The 19490-nt window shown below is 43.0% G+C and overlaps 1 protein-coding gene across 1 annotated transcript; it reads left to right on the top strand.

Annotated features, from left to right (window-relative positions):
* Positions 1-288: 288 nt before the first annotated feature.
* On the top strand, positions 289-17897 carry Fmo4 (flavin containing dimethylaniline monoxygenase 4). The gene is made up of 10 exons (XM_032915473.1): positions 289-507; positions 1563-1689; positions 4085-4224; positions 5547-5735; positions 6279-6441; positions 9104-9246; positions 10618-10814; positions 12670-13022; positions 16428-16497; positions 17188-17897. The coding sequence occupies exons 3-10, from the start codon at positions 4093-4095 to the stop codon at positions 17621-17623; spliced, it is 1683 nt and encodes a 560-aa protein (XP_032771364.1). The 5' UTR covers positions 289-507; positions 1563-1689; positions 4085-4092; the 3' UTR covers positions 17624-17897.
* The last annotated feature ends 1593 nt before the right edge of the window (positions 17898-19490 follow it).

Below are 19490 nucleotides of genomic sequence, written 5' to 3'. Positions count from 1 at the left end.
AAGGATGAAAGTTGGTTGGGGATTTAGCTCAGTGGTTTTTCGCTTGCCTAGGAAGCCAAGGCCCCCCCCCCCAGCTCTATTAAAAAAAAAAAAAAAAAAAAAAAAGAAGGATGAAAGTTTGGCGCCCTCTAAAGGCAACAGTTATAACTGCCCGGCTTTCCCCTGCCTTTAGCTCTTGTCCAGTGAAGGGTGTGGGAAAGGGGCAGGACTCTTCTTTCTTTCCAATCTGAAAGCTGAACGCTAAGTCGTCGTCACTCCGCCCTCCCCCGAGATTGCGGAAGTGTCAAGTTCATATTAATACAACTCCCTGTTGTACATAGCATAGCAGAAGAAGCAACGGGCTTTTGTGTTAAACTGAGAGTTTGCGCAAAGTCAGCAAAGTCAGCAGCACTCTGTTTCCTCCTTAGGACAAGGCTCTGAGACCGAAACTTCTTCCTGTTGTTTTATAAAACAAACTCCACCTTTGACCTCTCACCTTTGGCTTCTCACCTGCTCTATGCTTGCAAGGTAAGCGCCCCGGGTTGTCAGTTTTTTTTTCCCTTCAAGAGGAACGAGTTTCCTAGAAACTACGCTTGTGGAAGGTGGACAGACAGTGTGTTTTTGCAGAAGGCATGTGATTTGCGTCTGAAGCCTGTTGAGGTAAGAACGATGAGGTTAAGGAGGTAGAAAACGGAGCGGAGTTGGAGCAGACCATCCAAAGGGAGTCACACATGGCCCTCCAGTGGGTCCCACTCTAATCTTAGAATGATACAGAAGTGAGTTAAACTAGGAAACCCAGATAGAAAAAGCACAGTTCAGTGGTGATAAGGTGAATTAGTACATCATCAAATGGCAATCTCCCAGAAGTCCTAGCTGTGCTATTCCATATACTGGAATCATTTATTGACTGATCAGGTATGAGGTGGGGTTTGGGCGTTACACAAAGGTCTAAGTTCAGAAACTCTGGTCTCCTTTCTAGCTAGAGAGCAATGCAGTATTTCTCATGCTTTTGCGCTCCTTAGAACTGACAGAGATGGCACACCATGCATTTTCTTAGGCCTGCAAGTTTTAATTCACGGCTGGATTTTGCTTGGCGGTTAGTTGAATTGGGGTGGGGGGTTGTTTTTAATTTGTTTGAGATTTTTGCAGCTTTTTTTCCCCTTTCTTTTCGTGGATTTGTTTTTATTTTATGAGCTATTTTGTCTCAAATGAAATACTTTCAAACTTGAGAAAGAAAAATAAAACTACTTTAGGTGTGTATTTTCTAGAATTTTGGTCAAGGACACATACCTGGCTAGTCTCTGCTTCTATCTTGCCCATAACTTTCCCTTACTAAAATAAACCACATTTTCAAATGTCTACCACCATTAGCTCATGGTGCTTAAACACTAATATTGAAGTGTACAGATGTGCTTCCATTGCTAGTGTTACTAATCTTGGAACTGGTCCTAGAGTCCAGTTTTACCCCAGGGTCCACTCTACACTGGGCACAATAGTGAATGAATTCCATTGCTGTTGGTCTATCTCACTAACATACTTTTACCAGTTCAACAAACAGCCACTTCTCCTGTGTCGTTTCAAAGACAGGGCACGGAGGAGATCCAACAACTTCAGACCTTCACCCGGAAATTCAAGTTGTTCTTCTCGGTGAAGGCCGTTTGTTCCTGGTTGAACACCACCCAGGTGTTGACAGCCCAAGGGAATCCACAGGTATGTTTCCCATGTTGGTCCAAACTTGCTGGTAGAATTTGTCTACAGGCGCTGTCTCTCCTAGGGAAAGAGAGTGGAAGAATGAACACCAGGTAAGTATTCGGTGCTGGGTCCTCATATGTAAACATATTACATTGTTTACACAGCCTATTAACATAGGCAGCTTTCTCATTTACCAGTGTTGTTGTTTTGTTAGGTTGTGTTTTTGTGGTAGCGTCTAATAACTTCTCAGTAGCTGTCATGGTCACTGTTCTATTGTTGTGAAGAGACAGACAGCATGACCAAGCCGACTCTACTCAGAAAGCATTTAACTGAGAGCTTGCTAACAGTTTCAGAAGTTTAGTCCATTATTATCATGGTGGGAAGGCAGTGGATTGGAGCTACTTTATGATCCACAAGCAGAGACCAGACAGACGACAGACAGACAGACAGACAGACAGCCTCTGGGCTTAGCATGAGCTTTTGAAACTTCAAAGCCCACCCCTAGTGACACACTTCCTTCAATAAGGCCACACCCTCTGATCTTTCTAATCTTTTCAAATAGTCCCCCTCCCTGGCAATTAAACATACATGAACCTGTGGGTCCATTCTTATTCAGTAGCAAAGTTCAGAAGTTGCTGCCTCTGAGGTCCAGTCTCCTTTCGCCCTAACTCGCTCTCAACTAAGAGACTCCCAGATGGACTCAGTTGAAATGGAAGAGATACAGATTTGAATGAGCCAGGTACAGGGAACCCCAACCTCACAGAGAGATGGACAGCAGTAAGTTTGAAATAGGAAGCCCTGAGAAGCCCCTCAGAACTGAGCAAAGGGACAGAGAGAGCCTTAGTGACGGGGTCACGGGATGTCTGATGCCCTCAGTTCAGCAGCTTAGGCCCATACTGGCTCAAATGCCAGAAGTGACCTATGGCAGATTCCGCCTCTCAGAGCAGTGTGTGTATCTGCAGTGAGGAAACTCATGCTGGGTTTCTTTGGCTGGGCCCATGGTCCTCACACACAGATGCCCTGCTGGGCCCGTGGTCCTCACACACGGATGCCCTGCTGGGCCCGTGGTCCTCACACACGGATGCCCTGCTGGGCCCGTGGTCCTCACACACGGATGCCCTGCTGGGCCCGTGGTCCTCACACACAGATGCCCTGCTGGCTCCCCAAGGCAAGCACCACTGTAATCGAGCGTGCGCACAGAGTTGCTCTGCTGCACACCACGCACTGCTTTACCAGGCATTCCTCCACTTTGCAAACTTCATATTTGAAAGCTAAAAATTATCACCTCAGGCTTTGTGTTATTAACAAAGTCATTATTAATGAAATAGAACACGTTTTCATACACTTTGTGACTGATGCTATTCTTTCCTCAGATAAATTGCCCATTCATGCCAATTCTCTCAATTGGTATCTTTATTGTTATTATTATTCCCTTTTATTGAAAATAGATTATTTTCTCATACAAATTTATTACTGTTAATGTATAAGCTTATTTTACATATTAGGCATAGTAGTATTTTGTGTATTTCAAAATATTTTCTCTAGATTACTTTGTTTTTTAAAGGTTTGTTTGTTTTACAATTTTATGTATATGAGCATTTTGCCTGCATATATGTATGTGAGTTATGTGCATGATGAGCCACCAAGAAAGGCAGAAGAGGCCATCCGATGCTCTGGGACTGGAGTTGCAGCCAGCTGGGAGGCACCATGCGGGTGCTGGGAATTGAACTCAAGTCCTCTGCAATAACCAGCATTCTTAATCACTGAGCCATCTCTCTAGGAGAAGATTTGGAGAAGCAAGAGGATAGTGGAAAGCCCCCTTACTACGGAGGGGTTATAAGAGTCCCGGGGTGCTAAAGTACTAGCTACACTCAGTAATAAAAACAACAGCTGGGGGGTTGGGGATTTAGCTCAGTGGTAGAGCGCTTGCCTAGGAAGCACAAGGCCCTGGGTTCGGTCCCCAGCTCCGAAAAAAAGAACCAAAAAAAAAAGCACTGTTGCTTTCACAGAAGCTTCAGATTAAAAAAAAAAAAAAAAAGCTGGATTTAATTGAGCACTTACTAGTACCACGTGTACTTCTGAACCATCCCAACACATGCCAGTCATGTAAGCTTCACAAACACCCTAGTGATCCTCATTGTCACCCCCACTATACTGATGGGAAAAGCAAGGCACATAGAAAAGTGGCACCTAGCCCAGGTCACGCAACTAACGAGAGTGAGGCCACTACTTAAATCAAAACCGTTGATTTCCAGAGCCTCCAGTTTTTAATCAAACTGTGATTCCGCTTCCACCCAAAGATTAAAAGCCTTTAGTTAACATTAATAACATTTAATATTAGCAACACTACCCAGGCTGGTCAAGGGTTCTCTTCCAAAACTGCTGTACAGAGCTTTCTTTGACCTTCACACAGAGCGCACCATGGCCAAGAAAGTGGCAGTGATTGGAGCTGGAGTGAGTGGCCTGTCCTCAATCAAGTGCTGCTTGGACGAGAACCTGGAGCCCACCTGCTTTGAGAGGAGTAGTGACTTCGGCGGACTGTGGAAGTTTGCTGTGCGTAGTTCATCTTCCCATCCGAGCACCCAAAAGTCCAGTCATGTGCGGCTCCTGGTCACTCAAGGTGGCATTAGCCTGCCTTGGTGGTCAATACAGGGGTTCACTGCAATAACCTAACTATGTGTGTGGTGTCGTGATAAACGCTGTGGGGGATGCGGTCTGGCATGTCCACAGCCTTAGAAATAGGCAAGGCATAGTCATGGGCACGGAGAAGAGTGAAATCTGATAATAATATCAGCATAGTTTGGGGGTATCCGATGGTTTCTGGATTTGGAAATTCTAAAAGTACAAGAGCACATCCAGCAAGCTGGCCAGTCTTGGTGAATGGAGAATGGATTACACACTGGGTGGGGATGAAGTTGGAGTTAAGCAGTATTAGTCAACTCCCAGACACTGTTCAGATCTTATGAGAGACACATCCACTCTACACATACTTACCATGTCCTTCTGTCTGGATAAGATGGTGCACAAAACGGACACGGACCCCACCACCCTCCACATAGTTGAGAAGAGAACAGAAACAGTAAGGAGGCCCTTGCAGTGCAGTGGGAGAAGCTCTAAGATGCAGGGCACCAGTGTTGTGGGACTACAGCAGTTACCTTCAGCAAACCCTTGAGTCCTGGCAGGCTCCTGGGGGGACGGAACAGGGAAAGAACACATTTGAGAGAGGGATAGAGATTGGAAATTGGAAAATGAAGCTCATTGGTACCTAGCTTATAGGTGCCTTTGATGTTTTGTTTTTGAGTGACAGAGACCAAGACCAGAGAATGAGTTAAGAGATACAGGAGGGACACTAAGTTACCAGCACATGATGAATATTCCTGACGACTAGGATGGGAGGGAGGGGGAAAGGGCTAACGAGGGGGTTGGGGTTTGCTCCTAAACATATCGTTCAATATTCTTAATGCTGATGGAAAGAATACAATCAGCAAATATGCATAGGATACAATGAGGAAAACTATCAAGCAAGGGGAGAAATGGCCAGAGTGAGTGGAGGGGTCACTATGGCAGGTGAAGAAGGAGCAGACAGCCAAGATTGCGTCCTCGGCATCATTTAAGAGCAATCAAGTACTGTCATCACCTTCTTTGTGATGGGCCAAAAGACTGCATTTCCTTACTCCAGCTCCAGTAAGGACATCTTATCATGGCAGATGGACACCCAACGCTGGGGTTTTTAGAACTCTATAAAATTACAAGTAGAATGCTCATTGCTTCCAACCCTTTCAGCTGGACACCCATGAGCCCCCAAGGCCACCAAGAGAATCTTCTCTTCTGCCTTGCTCCTTCTTTCCTTCTAACTAACCATACCTCCACTATAGGAAGCATCTGAGGATGGAATGACCAGGGTTTACAGGTCACTAGTGACAAATGTCTGCAAGGAAATGTCATGTTACAGTGACTTCCCATTCCACGAAGATTACCCCAATTTCATGAGCCATGAGAAATTCTGGGACTATCTCAGAGAATTTGCTGAGCACTTCGGCCTCCTGAAATATATTCGGTTTAAGGTAAGATGGGTTGGGTTATGGAAAGTTCTTGAATGGAGGCCGCCTAGTCAGCAACCTTAAGGAAATGAGATGATTAAGGAAATTTCACTTGAATTCTTTCCTCATTGTTCCTTACTTAAAGCATTAAAATACTGAATTTCCTGAGTCCTCCTCTAAATGTCAGTCTCGTTTAGGATGGGACTTAAGGTTTTTTCCCTGAGAATAAAGTAAGAATAATTATATTTCTGAAACCCATTGAGAAGAAATGACTACAGCTCTCACCATAGAAATTATGATGGAAGAAAGTTTGCTCTTCTGACTTCTCTCTGCATCAGGAATTATAACTCGTTTCCTCCTCATCAAGGAAAATGGCCTGCTTTATCCTTCCAAGGAGGAGAGTCAGCTGTCCTAAGACCTGGTCCATACATGAGTATCTGTGAGACTGCACAGGCTACTTAATTTCTCTAAGAATGGGTTTGCTGATATTTACAGACCTGTGTCCAGATCTGTTGGTCCATTTAAAATAGAAGGTGGGTATTACACCACTCTGTCTCTTGCTTACAGACTACTGTGCGCAGTGTAACTAAGCGTCCAGACTTCTCTGAAACTGGCCAATGGGATGTTGTCACAGAGACAGAGGGCAAACAGGACAGAGCTGTATTTGATGCTGTTATGGTTTGCACTGGGCAATTCCTGAGCCCACGTTTACCTCTGGAGTCCTTCCCTGGTGAGTCAATTCTACCTGAGATCATCACTACTCTTTTGGGTTCTTCTAGAAGAAAAATGACTTGCTCATAATTGACAATAGTTTCCCAGGCTTAGAGACAATGTTACATTTACATGCACAAAATTACTTTGAATGGTAAAAAAAAATTAGGTATTAATATAAATGCTGTGGCTGAAGCCTTACCGGACATGTCTATTTCAAGTGCAGCAATCAAACAAGACTTAAAAATGTCACATCTGTCATTTTTTAAAAAGCTGTTAATTTTGTGTGGGGGTGGTCCTTTGAAGCAGGGCTGGTCTATGATTCAAAAACACAATGTAAGAGAATACAGAAGTTTAACAGGTGGGTTTTAAAGGAAACAAAACAAAAACTATATATTTAAATGAATGCATTCACTTTTTAAAATTGCCTACTATACCTCTCAGACCAGGGTGTTTTGAAATCCCCTTTGAAAGCAACCAGTTGGGCACACTCTTTTTTTTTTTTTTATTAGATATTTTTCTCAATTTTTTATTAGATATATTTCTTTACTCACATTTCAAATGTTATTCCCTTTCCCGGTTTCCTGTCCATAAGCTCCCCTCTCCCTCCCCTATACGGTGTTCCCCCCCTCCATCCCCCTTACTGCCCCCACACACACATTCCCCTGCACTGGGGGTCCAACCTTGGCAGGACCAAGGGCTTCCCCTTCCACTGGGGGCACACTTTGTAACACATTCATGATTGGCAAACCTTCCTCTCTGAGGTCATAATTGCTTGGGTTTTTCCATCTTTATTAACTTGGGTATTTCTTATTTACATTTCGATTGTTATTCCCCTTCCCGGTTTCCGGGCCAACATCCCCCTAACCCCTCCCTCTCCCCTTCTACATGGGCTTCCCCTCCCCATCCTCCCCCCATTACCACCCTCCCCACAACAATCACGTTCACTGGGGGTTCAGTCTTAGCAGGACCAAGGGCTTCCCCTTCCACTGGTGCTCTTACTAGGATATTCATTGCTACCTATGAGATTGGAGCCCAGGGTCAGTCCATGTATAGTCTTTGAGTAGTGGCTTAGTCCCTGGAAGCTCTGGTTGGTTGGCATAATTGCTTGTTTAGAAACCTGACATCCATTCAAAATCAAGTGTGGCAAATAAAATTAGGAAAGTAAGGATTACTATAATGTAGTAAAACTGTTCCTATTCTGTCAGGTTTTGGTGACCCTGAAAGCAATTAGAAAGTAAAGTTTTGACTCTTTTATTTTGTATATGTGTACATGATTATGATATTTATTGTGCAGCATATACATGTGTTGGGTTGGTAATAGGTGCCCTATGTGCGTCTCTCACTGACCCTTCTACTAGGCTGAAAGCCAGAAGGTTCCAGAGACGACCTGCCTCCACCTCCAACAGCTCCTGGGTTCCAGGCATAAGTGAGGCCACATCTAGCTTTTTACATGGATGCTGGGATCAAAACGCAGATCTTCATGTTTGCATAGCAAACATGCTTGCCCACTGAGCCGTCTCTCCGGCCCTTGATATTTTTGTTTTGGGGGTTTTATGTTTGTTGGAGGTTTTTTGTTTGGTTGTTTGGTTGTTTGGTTTGGTTTTTTGGTTTTTGTTTTGAGAAACAGAAAGAAATTATAAGAGTGTGAAGGATAAAATTATAGACTTTGCAAGAGGAAAAATTCAATATAAATCTTATAAAAATCTATCACAAGTAGAATATGCTCAGGAATAGGGATCAAGTGACAATTCAATCCATAGTTTCTCAAGAAGCAGTCAGTATTGTAAGTGGTGTCTGGGCTTGAACTCAGGGATTAAACTCAGATCATCTGGTTCGGTGGCTTGGTGGCATGACCCTTAGCCCACTGGGCTATCTCTTGACTCCTCATCGATGTTTTTACATATTTCCCTCTTCGATTAAACCTATTCCAGTCTATTTTGTTATAACTATCACATATGGATTTGTTTTATTGATTTCTATGTCAGATCTTTCTCCATCAATATACAGCAATAATGCTGTAGGTTAATTTAGTATCATACGATTTTTGCTTAATTAATTAATCTTACAGGGTTGTTTTCTAGGGGAGAATCCATGGAGTTTTCTCTATATAAAGTCATCTTACATGCGAACAATGAGAACTTAATTTCCTTCTTCCCAAACGAATGCTCTCATTCCTTCTCTTCTTCACCGTTCTCGCCAGCAGTGCGGTGGACGAAAGTAGTAAACATAGGCGCCCGTGCGCTGTCCCGCATGGCAGACAGATGCTTTCAATTTGTTCCCACTTGCTACGATTTTATCCATGAGCTTATTTTACGTGAACTTTTCTTATATTTATGTGTACTCACCATGTGCATATCACAGTGCACATACCGAAGTCAGACGACAATTTGCACAAGTCATTTCTCCCCTTCTGTCACATGGATTCTGGGAATTGAACCCAGATTATCAGGCTTGTCAGCAAACACCTTTACCCCTAGAGCTATCCCTCCAGCTCTGAACAGTATTTTGAACAAGGCAGGTTGTACAAGATCTGTGCTTAAGCTCACTGAATTTCCGGAAGAGTTGTCCTCCCTGCTTCTACTTATAGCAAGTAGTGATACAAGCACTGTGCTTCCCTAGTGTTGTGTACCGCAGAATTATAACCTATTTCAGGTCTGTTCATCCTGCTCTTCCCTCAGGAATCCATAAGTTTAAAGGACAGATCCTACACAGCCAAGAGTACAGGATTCCAGATGCCTTTCGGGGCAAGCGCATCCTGGTGGTTGGTCTTGGAAACACTGGCGGGGATGTCGCAGTGGAGCTCAGTGGAATAGCAGCACAGGTACTGTTTCTGAATCAGGGCCTGCATTCCCATCAGCATGGATAGTGGCTGCAGAGAAGCTGCCAAGACTATAAACGCCTTCGCAATTGGCAAATTAAGCTGGCATGAGTGGAGGAAAGCCCCAAAGTTCTCTTTCAGAAAACACACTTCAGAGAGTTTGACTATATCCAAAAGACTACAGAAAAACTATGTGAACTCCTAATCACAGGCATTGTTCAAACGTGATCTTTAAGGGATGTGACCAATTAGGCAACCTGTCACAGAAGACAAGGCCCTCTCTCCCTCTTCTCTCTTTCTCCCTCCTTCTCTGCCTCCCAGTCTTCATCGCTGCAGCTTGCACACCTACTCTTTTTTCCCTCCCCGAAACCATTTCTTACTTCTCTCTACTGGATTATGATCTCACTATAGGCTCAGCAGGCTTCAAACTCTTGCTCCAGACTCCCCAGATCTGGGGTGCTAGGCACATGCAACCAACTCCTCCCAGCCATCTTTCTTTTATATAAACCCTGTGTAATTCTGTCAAAGTCCTGCGTTAGAACCCAGTGGTGAGATTGTTGCCAAATGTCTCCAACTCTTCTACTAGAGATCAGATCTGTTCTTTGTATTAATATAAAAGCAGCCTTTAACTGTGTAAGTATATAAGCATATGTGATGATTTTAGAAATTCCAAACAATTCACAAGTTAGAGATCTATTTCATGTGCATAATTTATAGGAAAGTTATTAGATCTCAAAAGAATAGGTTTATACTTAATTTAGTTACAGTTATTCTTCTGAACCTTATAATTCTGTGTTATTTATATGTTTTAAAATTGCCACACCAGAGCCTGAAGAGCTAGCTCAGTCACACAAATAAATGTTTGTAACAAAAGCATGAGATTAACAGTTCCATCCTCAGAGCCTACATAAAAAGCCAGAATATATGTTCTGCCGGGAAAGCAGGTGTCTGGGGCTCAGCAGACAAACGGCCTCGCCTAATATATGAGCCCCAGGTCCGAGCGAGAGACTCTGCCTCAAAACACAAGGTAGATGGATCCTGAGAAATGACATCAGATGTTGAGCTCTGACCTTTGCATGAATGCATGCACACATTCACATATAACTGCACTCATACATACCCCAAACACACATAAGATCACAAGACCAACAGATTATAACTACAAATATTACAGTTCTATCTCCACAATTCTAGAAATAATGTAATGAAGATACTAACATATATACATCAAATGACGTGTCTTTAGAATTATAGCAACAAGAGCATATGGCCGCATATAGGTCTGTGTTAGAAAACCAGAATGTGGTACATTTTAAACACATCAAAAGAAGTACTACAAAGTGGTGGACATGTGTTTATCTTCTGTCTTTGTAGGTGTTTCTCAGCACCAGGACTGGTGCCTGGGTTCGCAGCCGCTCCTCAGTTGGTGGCTACCCTTTGAATATGATGCAGACAAGATGGCGCAACTTCCTCTTACGCGTTCTGCCCTCCCGCTTTGTAAGCTGGAATCAAGAGAGGCAAATGAATAAAATATTTAACCATGAGAACTATGGATTAAGCATTGCAAAAGGGTACTTAACGTTTTTATTTCACGGGAAAGCTTCAGTTTCTTTTAACCGTTTTTACTGCTATGTATACATTTTAATTATTGGTGGAGTAGCATCAACTGTTCAAAGCCAACCTCCTTTTTTCCTCTCTCTCCCTGACAGTCACTCTTCTCCAACCTTAATTGGTCACCGTTCTGATCTTAGCGTCCCTTAGGGAAATGAATGGGCTGCACTTACATTTTTTAGCTTAATGTATTTCATGTAATATAGTCTTTGAGTCACTCCATTTTTCTGTAGATGAAAGATTCCATTCTCCTTTAGGCTGAAAATACTGTCTGTCTGTCTGTCTCAAATACTCTGTGTGTGTGTGTGTGTGTGTGTGTGTGTGTGTGTGTCACACTTTTATTCATGCATTTGTTGATGAGCACCGAAATTGACTCTACACCTAGCTACTGTGAATAATAAAATGGGAACACAGACATCTCTTTGGAATGCTGATTTTATTATTACTTTGGGATACATTCCCGGAAGTGACTAGGCAGATCGTATGGTGGGTCTAGTCTTAGTTTTTTAATGTTTGGTTGTGTGGGTTTTGTTGCTGCTGCTGCTGCTGTTGTCATTGTTGCTGTTGTTTTTTGGAGCCTCTATGCTATATTCCATATAAGCTAAACCAGTTGACATTCCCACCACGAGTGCACATATTCCATTTTCCATACCGCCACCCACATTTTTTTTTTTTAGAAAAGCAATAGTCATTCTAACTGGAGTGAGATAGCATCTTGTCATTTTGATTTGGATTTCTGATGGGGAATTTTAAATCAGAATCTCTTGTTCTATATTAACCAGAACCCTACATGCTCAATAGGGACAGCATTGTCTTAGTTTCTCCTGTTATAAACTTATTGCCTTAAGACATTGTCCATCAATTTCCACAGCAGTCCTTGAAACAGCCATATTCTCTGCCTAGTGTTCACGGTAGTGAATTCACAATGCTACAATAAAATGAAAGAAAAAACTTTTAATTCCAGTTTGAAAGGAAATTTAAATTGGCTCTGAGGCATCTTGAAACTGCTATTATCCAGAAATACAATGCTTATGGCATCCATGAGTGTAAATGGTTGACTCTCACCGCATGTAATAAGAAATGCCTAGTCTGACATTAGAGGTAGAAATTCCTAATAAGAGTCCCTGAAGTAATGTGTCTTAATATAGTACTTTATAGAATTATGTATGGAAAAACGTTAAACTTCATGTCATGACATTAAACGTGATTTTAATATATGCCTAACTCAAATATGCTTTAGCAATATCTATTTTGAAGTATAAAAAAATATGGCAGAGATGGTGTGACCTGTCAGATTTATAGAGACCATATGTCTGAAGTAATGATGGAAATAGCCCTCCATGTTAACAGATGAATAGTGTTTAATTTTAGAAGATAGTAACGTACTGACTTCCTCTTGACCTAATATGACTTCCGACGACCTGGGTGATGTGGAACCCCAAATTGATCATCAAATTTTCTTGGCCCTGCAAATTTTCTTCCTCTTCCTCCTCTTCCTCCTCATCCTCTCCCTCTTCCTATCTATTTTGCTATCTATCTGTATGTATGTATATATGTATGTATGGCTCAATGTAATTTTTAAGGGAATTGTAAATCAAGTCAGGAAAGGGTCATTTTCCACTTGCCTTCTCCAGAGAGCATGGAGGCAGCATGTTATAAACACAGTGATTGTTTATCAGATTCCCAACTTCAAATTAAATACTGCTCAACTTACTTCCTTGGCTTGGCAGATAATCTAATTCAATTGACTGAAGGAAAAGCATTCACTAAGTCTCTTGTAAGTAACTATAGTGAATTCTTTTTCCTCTCTCCAAGGAAAAAACCAAAATTTATTGTGAATGATGAACTACCAACTTGTATCCTCTGTGGGAAAATCACCATGAAAACCAGCGTGAAGGATTTTACAGAATCCTCTATCGTCTTTGAAGATGGGACAATAGAAGCCAACATTGATGTAGTGATCTTCACTACAGGATATGAATTTTCTTTTCCCTTTTTTGAAGAGCCTCTCAAAAGCCTTTGCACAAGGAAGGTCATACTATACAAGCGAGTGTTTCCCCCAAATTTGGAGAGATCAACATTAGCCATCATTGGCCTGATCAGCCTTACTGGGTCTATCTTAGTGGGCACAGAGTTCCAAGCACGGTGGGCCACGAGAGTATTCAAAGGTATGTCTGCTTTATTTAAACACAGATGCCAGCAATTAGTGCTTGCCGTTTACCTAAAACCAAACAGATGTGAGCTAAAATAACATAAAATACTAGCAGCATACTTAATGAGCAATTAATCATATATGTGTGTGGCACTATAAGAGATGTGCATATGTCATTCCATGTGACTGAGGGCAAGCTATGCTGAGTCTCTGGATGGGATAAGAATTGCTGTGAAAGTTGCCCACATAGAGACGAGAGTCCTTTAATATAGAAAAGAATGTTAAACTAACAAGAAACCGTGCTTTAAGACCTAAACCGAATTACTTTGAAGTGTGGCTTTACTCCTTTCCTAGACATTTGGTGAGATGCTTGAACGAGGCCCACATCCTCATAATTTCCCTTTTGATCCTGCCCCATAACTGCTCATGAATTCCTATAAAATATTTGACCCTGGGAATTACTTGATGTCAGTTATCATTTCAAGAAGCTAAAGGGTCTGGAAACTCAGTTTGTGGGGTCCAACCCCAGCACTGAAACTCATCAGCTGGGTAAAGACCTCTTGAGATCTTAAGATCTCAAGTCTTTCATCTGTATATTTATGTCCAGCTTTTTTGTTTTGGAGGGTAAGTTTTCGTTTATTTTGTTTGGAGGGATTTTGAGACAGGGCTTCTATGTGTAACAGCCCCAGCTGTCCTGGAACTCAGTTTGTAGACCACGCTGACCTCAAACACTCAGAGATTTGCCTGCCTCTGCCCTGCGAGTGCTGGGATCAACAGGCATTTGCCACCATGACTGACCCTTTTGACAAGATTAATTTATTCATATATTTTATATATATGCTCTATATTTATTCACATCAGAAGAGGGAATCAGATTCCATTATAGATGGCTGTGAGCCACCATGTGGTTGCTGGGAATTGAACTCAGGACCTCTGGAAGAGCAACCAAGTGCTCTTAACCACTGAGCCATCTCTCCAACCCATCAAGGGCTTTTTAATGGGCACTTTGTACAATGCAGTTGGCAGAGTACTTGACCCACCATGAAGCCCACTAAGCGATAAGTGCTGCTCTTACTGTTGGCATCCCACCACACCACTTAGGTTAGCAAGTGTTTTAAAGATCTTGCAGCCATGTTGCCTTTAAATATAAGTAGCTTTCTCATTTGGGCCAAACAGGTTACCCTTAATAAATAAAAACCAGCAATCTCATACTGTAATTGCGATAGACATCAACCACACTTGAAAGCCTGTGCTTGTGGTTGAAGAGACGGCTCGGAGGCTAAGAGAACTTTCTGCTCTTGCAGAGAACACAGGTTCAGTTCCCAACAGCTTACTCCCAGTATCAAGGGATCCAGTGCATACATGTAGCCAAAACACTCATACACAGAAAATGATACATATTTATTAAAAGCAGCCTGTTTTCTCCTAGGTTAATACATATTCAATATACATGTATATTTAATGTATATGTGTGTATTCATGAGGGATTATTTATTGTGTATTTTCTTGTGCTAGGGTTTGAACACAGGGTCTCGTACATGCCAGACCAACACTCTATCCCTCAACTACACTCTCAGCCTTCTTTCTTGTTTTCTTTTTCTTTCTCTTTTCTTTATTCTTTTTTTTTTTGAGGTAAGAATTTACTAAAATTTCCAAGCTGACCTTGAGCTTGTCACCTTCCTGCTTCAGTCTCCTGAGCACCTCAAATCATTGGCCTTCACCACAAGCCTAACTACAGACATGCTATTTGAATGGAGGGGGAGGATAAGACACAATTAGAAGGTTCTTATATAAATAAAAAAAATTCAATAAAAACGGTCCTTATATTGCAGGGAAAAGAATCGCAACCTTTCATTAAATTATCAAAAAAAATGTATTTCTTTAAAGCCAATTAAAGTGCTTTTACAACATTAACCAATTACATTAAAACCACAGAGGACTCTTTAAATACCTAGGGGTTTATGCATAATGAGCTGTTAAATGCTTATTAAAGTGATGCAGTTGGCAAGACACCGCTTGATTGGCTCACACCACATAAGGAATTGTGAGGTCCACTGGAGAGCTTCCAAGACGCACTTCGACTACCAGAGTCTTGCTAGTCTTCGACAAGATAACAAAACCCTGGCAGAAAACATAATGCAGAGCTGCTCAGACCTAACTCTGAGGGTCTAGAGCTGCCATTTGGTACAAGGTAGAGCAGGACTGGCAAGAACAGGATGGGGGATAGAGTAGATTACTGAGGTCACAAGTAGCCCAAGGCAAGTAAGAAAAGCTGGAGGAGGGGTGGACAGATTCACATAAAGTAGGCAAGGGTATAGTTCCAGAAAACCACAGGGACAGAATGAGGTTTTAGAGGCTGGGAGCTGGGTCACTAGAGAGAAGGGTCAGAGCCCATGCTGATAGGCTAAACTCTGGTTTAGATGTAAAAGGAACAGGAGCAGAGGTCAAGGTCTGAAGCTGTCCTAAGGTTTGTCACTGCTCTAGAGGCTGTGGGGCCTGGGAGAATGGAGCCAATCAGTAAGGCAGACTAAAGTCTTATGCAACAGCCAATTTTATTCAGAACCTCGGTTTATACTCTAAGGGTTACAACAGGTTGAACGAGTAACGTTCTCATGAGTTCAAGCTGATCACAAGGATGAGCTCCACGTGGCCAAAAATGTATTTTTCTATAGAGGCATAGAAAGGGTAATTTAAACATTTAACTAAATACCAACAGCAAACAATAACGGGTAACCTGAAGTAAACTCATTCCCATCCGATACACCTGGGAGGAGCACGAAAACTCATTCCAAGAACAATTCCATGTTTTTGAAGAAACTGAGGTCACGAGACTTGTTTTCTTGGAGTGTTCTAGGAAGCACTCGGTTTTCTCCTCTCTCAACTCCTCTCCTGGACCGAGTCCCAACAGAGGTGGTCCTCACAACGTGCACAGACAGAACTCTGAGGCTGAGACTGACCCGCCGGAGACCTCCCAGTAACAAAATGAAAGATGTGTCCAAAGGTGGCCGCTCAGACTGGTTCCATTTAAACGAGTGCCTTTAAAACACACACACACACACACACACACACACACACACACACACACACACACAAGTGTCATAGGAGTGTTAAGCAGTATAATGCAGTGTTGAGAAGGAAAAGGGGGTATGACAGTAGATGTGGAGGAACTACAGTGGTTGCTGGAGCCGATGTGATGTCCGGGGTGGGTGGCGCGGGGCTGAGGATTGAGCCATCCAGCACCATCTGAGAATCTGGCAATGAAGTTCCCTGGTTAACCGGATTTTACATCCAGAGAGTTTCCTGTGTACTGTGGTTACTGAGATCCAAGGTTGGAGCAGAAGGGGGCCAGAAATGAGAGGATGCAGAATTTAAGAAAAAGAAAAGCTAACATCTTTACCGTTGCTTCCGGTCTTCCTCGTAGGACTCTGTAATATACCTCCATCTCAGAAACTGATGGCCGAAGCCATTAAAAAGGAACAGCTCATTAAAAGGTATGAAGTACAGCCTGCTGTAGGGGATCATTAGTAAATTCTACTCATCTGCCTGTGACTCGGAGCAACTGACCCTGTCTTCCTGCCTTGCCTTCACGTGGCCCCAGGAATTCCATTCCGAATGTAATTACTTCCCACCTCAAGGTTAGGCTTTGTCCATACTTACCTCTCTAGCTTCTTCCTCCTTAACCTTGATGAGCCCCCAAAATTAGATCTCACTCCTAGATGACCTCATCCTGGCCTGTGGCTTTAAATACCATCATGTAATTGATTACTCAAGTAGTCCTCCTGCCTCAGCCGCCCAGGTAGCTGGGATTATTCATTTCCCTGTCCACATATGAAACGCTTTCTGGTCTAGTCTTTCATCAACAACATCTTATTTGAACTGACCAGGCTTTAGCCTCATGTCATGCTCAAACACCAAAAGCCATTTCCTAAATGCTTCCCTTCCCACCTCCTGTAACAAAGAATTTGCCCTCACAGCTATGATTGCTAAATAACCCCCACCCCCACCCCTACCCCCATCCCCACCCCCACCCCCACCCCTGCCTTGCTATTTCTTTCTGACTTAGAAAAGCATTCCCAAAGGAAGTTTGGCAGTAAGAAAATAGGATAGGGAGTCGATCTTATAACTTGGGAGATGCAGAACAGGGAGTGAGTAATGAATGCCATTCATCTTTTCTGCCATAGGGGTGTGATTAAAGATACCAGTCAAGACAGACTCGACTTCATTTCCTACATGGATGAGCTCACTCAGTGCATAGGCGCGAAGCCCAATATTCCACTTCTGTTCCTTAAGGACCCAAGATTGGCGTGGGAAGTTTTCTTTGGACCATGTACCCCTTACCAATATCGCCTAATGGGCCCTGGAAGATGGGACGGAGCCAGAAATGCCATCCTGACCCAGTGGGACAGGACTGTGAAACCACTAAAGACTCGAACTGTTCCTAAGTCCCAGGAGCCTGCCTCCCTCTCACGTTACTTGAAAACTTGGGGGGCACCTGTCCTGATTGTCTCTCTTTTACTTATCTACAAGTCTTCACTGTTTCTTGAACTGGTGCAAAGTAAGCTGCAAGGAAGGTTTTCCCCTTCCCGAATACTGTGGTACATCCCCCAGAACTCATGAGTTGGTCTCCAGTTTGGCAATGGAGGAAGTTATCTGGGACATCCCTTAAACAGACTAGTGCTGCTCTCAAACACTGGATCAGTTTCCATAGGGCAGGTTGTCATAAAGCAAGGCTGCCTCTTATCGCTTTTTCGTGCATTTATTTGTGCCCTTTGACCTTTCTACCATGTAATGACATAGTACAAACCTCTCACCAGAAGCTGCCACTGTGTCCTTGAGCCCTCCAGCCTCCAGAATCATGAACAAAATAAACTTCGTTTACCCATTTTATGTATTCTGTTGTGATGATGGTCTGAGATGCCTCATTCCTAACCACTGAAGATTAATATGATTGCTTGTGAAATCTGCATCAAGACACGAGAGTTCTACCTCAAGTACCTTGGCATGCCTACTCTCTTCCCACAGTGTCTTCCAAGTTGATGTCCAGTCACCTCTTACCAAAATTCCAGGATTTTCTACATTCTACATTTCTCACATTGCTTTCTAATGCAGACTATGCCCCCTACCTAAAATTGTTCTAAATAAACATATTACTTTTTCTAAAAAGGTCCTGGATGAAACAAGATGAAACTCAAATTGGCTATTTTAGTAGTAGTAGTAGTAATAGTAGTAGTAATAGTAGTAGTAATAGTAGTAAAGTAGTAGTAGAGTAATAGTAGTAGTAGTAGTAGCAGCAGCAGCAGCAGCAGCAGCAGTAGTAGTAGAGTAGTAGGAGTAGTAAGAGTAGTAGTAATAGTAGTAGTAGTAGTAGTAGTAGTAGTAGTAGTAGTAGTAGTAGCAGCAACAGCATGTGTGTGTGTGTGTGTGTGTGTGTGTAATGTGGAAGGGCACACATGTCATGGCACATGTGTTGAGGTCAGAGGACAGCTTTACACAGTGCATTATCTTCTACTTTTATGTGAGTTCAAGAGACAGAATATAGTATGCCATGCTGGTAAGGTAAACACCTTCAGCTGCTAAGCCATTTCACCAACCTGTGAAGTTTTAATGTAGAGATTATGTTAAACGATATGGAGGAGGGATTATAATGAAATGCCTGCCTCAAATGACTGGTAACAATGGGTTTACTATCTTGGAACCTGAAAAAGCAAAGAAAGGAAGCAGTTATTAAAAACATGCCCGCATCGGGTTTTTAGCGGGAGTCCCAATCTCGCGCTCCCTGCCTCCAGCTCACTACTCCCAAACCCTGTGGGAGAGAGAGCTCACCGCCGAGACTGGTGGGCACCCCTGAGACTGCAGAGCAGAAGAGACCACCAACACTGCCCACCCCTGCCCACATCCCTGGCCCAAGAGGAAACTGTATACGGCCTCTGGGTTCCCTTGGATAAGGGCACAGGAGCAGGAAATCCACTGTGTCTGAGACAACGCCGGAACCTGAAGGACCGACCGGATAAACAGTTCTCTGCACCCAAATCCCGTGGGAGGGAGAGCTAAACCTTCAGAGAGGCAGACACGCCTGGGAAACCAGAAGAGTCTATACTCGACCCACATCTCTGACTCCCGAGGAAAACACCAAACGCCATCCAGAACCCTGGTGCACGGAAGCTCCCGGAAAGGGCGGCACAGATCTTCCTGATTGCTCATAAGCAACACTCCACAAGCAAACTTGAGCCTTGGGACCGCAGGTAAGACAAACCTTCCAGCTCCAAGTGACCTGCCTGGTGAACTCAAGACACAGGGCCACAGGAACAGCTGAAGACCTGTAGATAGGAAAAACTACACGCCCGAAAGCAGAACACTCTGTCCCCATAACTGGCTGAAAGAAAACAGGAAAACAGGTCTACAGCACTCCTGACACACAGGCTTATAGGACAGTCTAGCCACTGTCAGAAATAGCAGAACAAAGTAACACTAGAGGTAATCTGAT

The sequence above is a fragment of the Rattus rattus genome, chromosome 10, assembly GCF_011064425.1.
Source record: "Rattus rattus isolate New Zealand chromosome 10, Rrattus_CSIRO_v1, whole genome shotgun sequence".
Taxonomy (NCBI): domain Eukaryota; kingdom Metazoa; phylum Chordata; class Mammalia; order Rodentia; family Muridae; genus Rattus; species Rattus rattus.
This window is presented reverse-complemented; position numbering and strand designations above follow the sequence as displayed.

Bases quoted from the DNA above. Each gene is read 5' to 3' on its own strand.
- Fmo4 (XM_032915473.1), top strand. From the start codon at position 4,093: ATGGCCAAGAAAGTGGCAGTGATTGGAGCTGGAGTGAGTGGCCTGTCC. The intron at 4,225-5,546 runs GTGCGTAGTTCA...CCTCCACTATAG, and splicing joins GCGGACTGTGGAAGTTTGCT to GAAGCATCTGAGGATGGAAT. The intron at 16,498-17,187 runs GTATGAAGTACA...TTTCTGCCATAG, and splicing joins AAGGAACAGCTCATTAAAAG to GGGTGTGATTAAAGATACCA.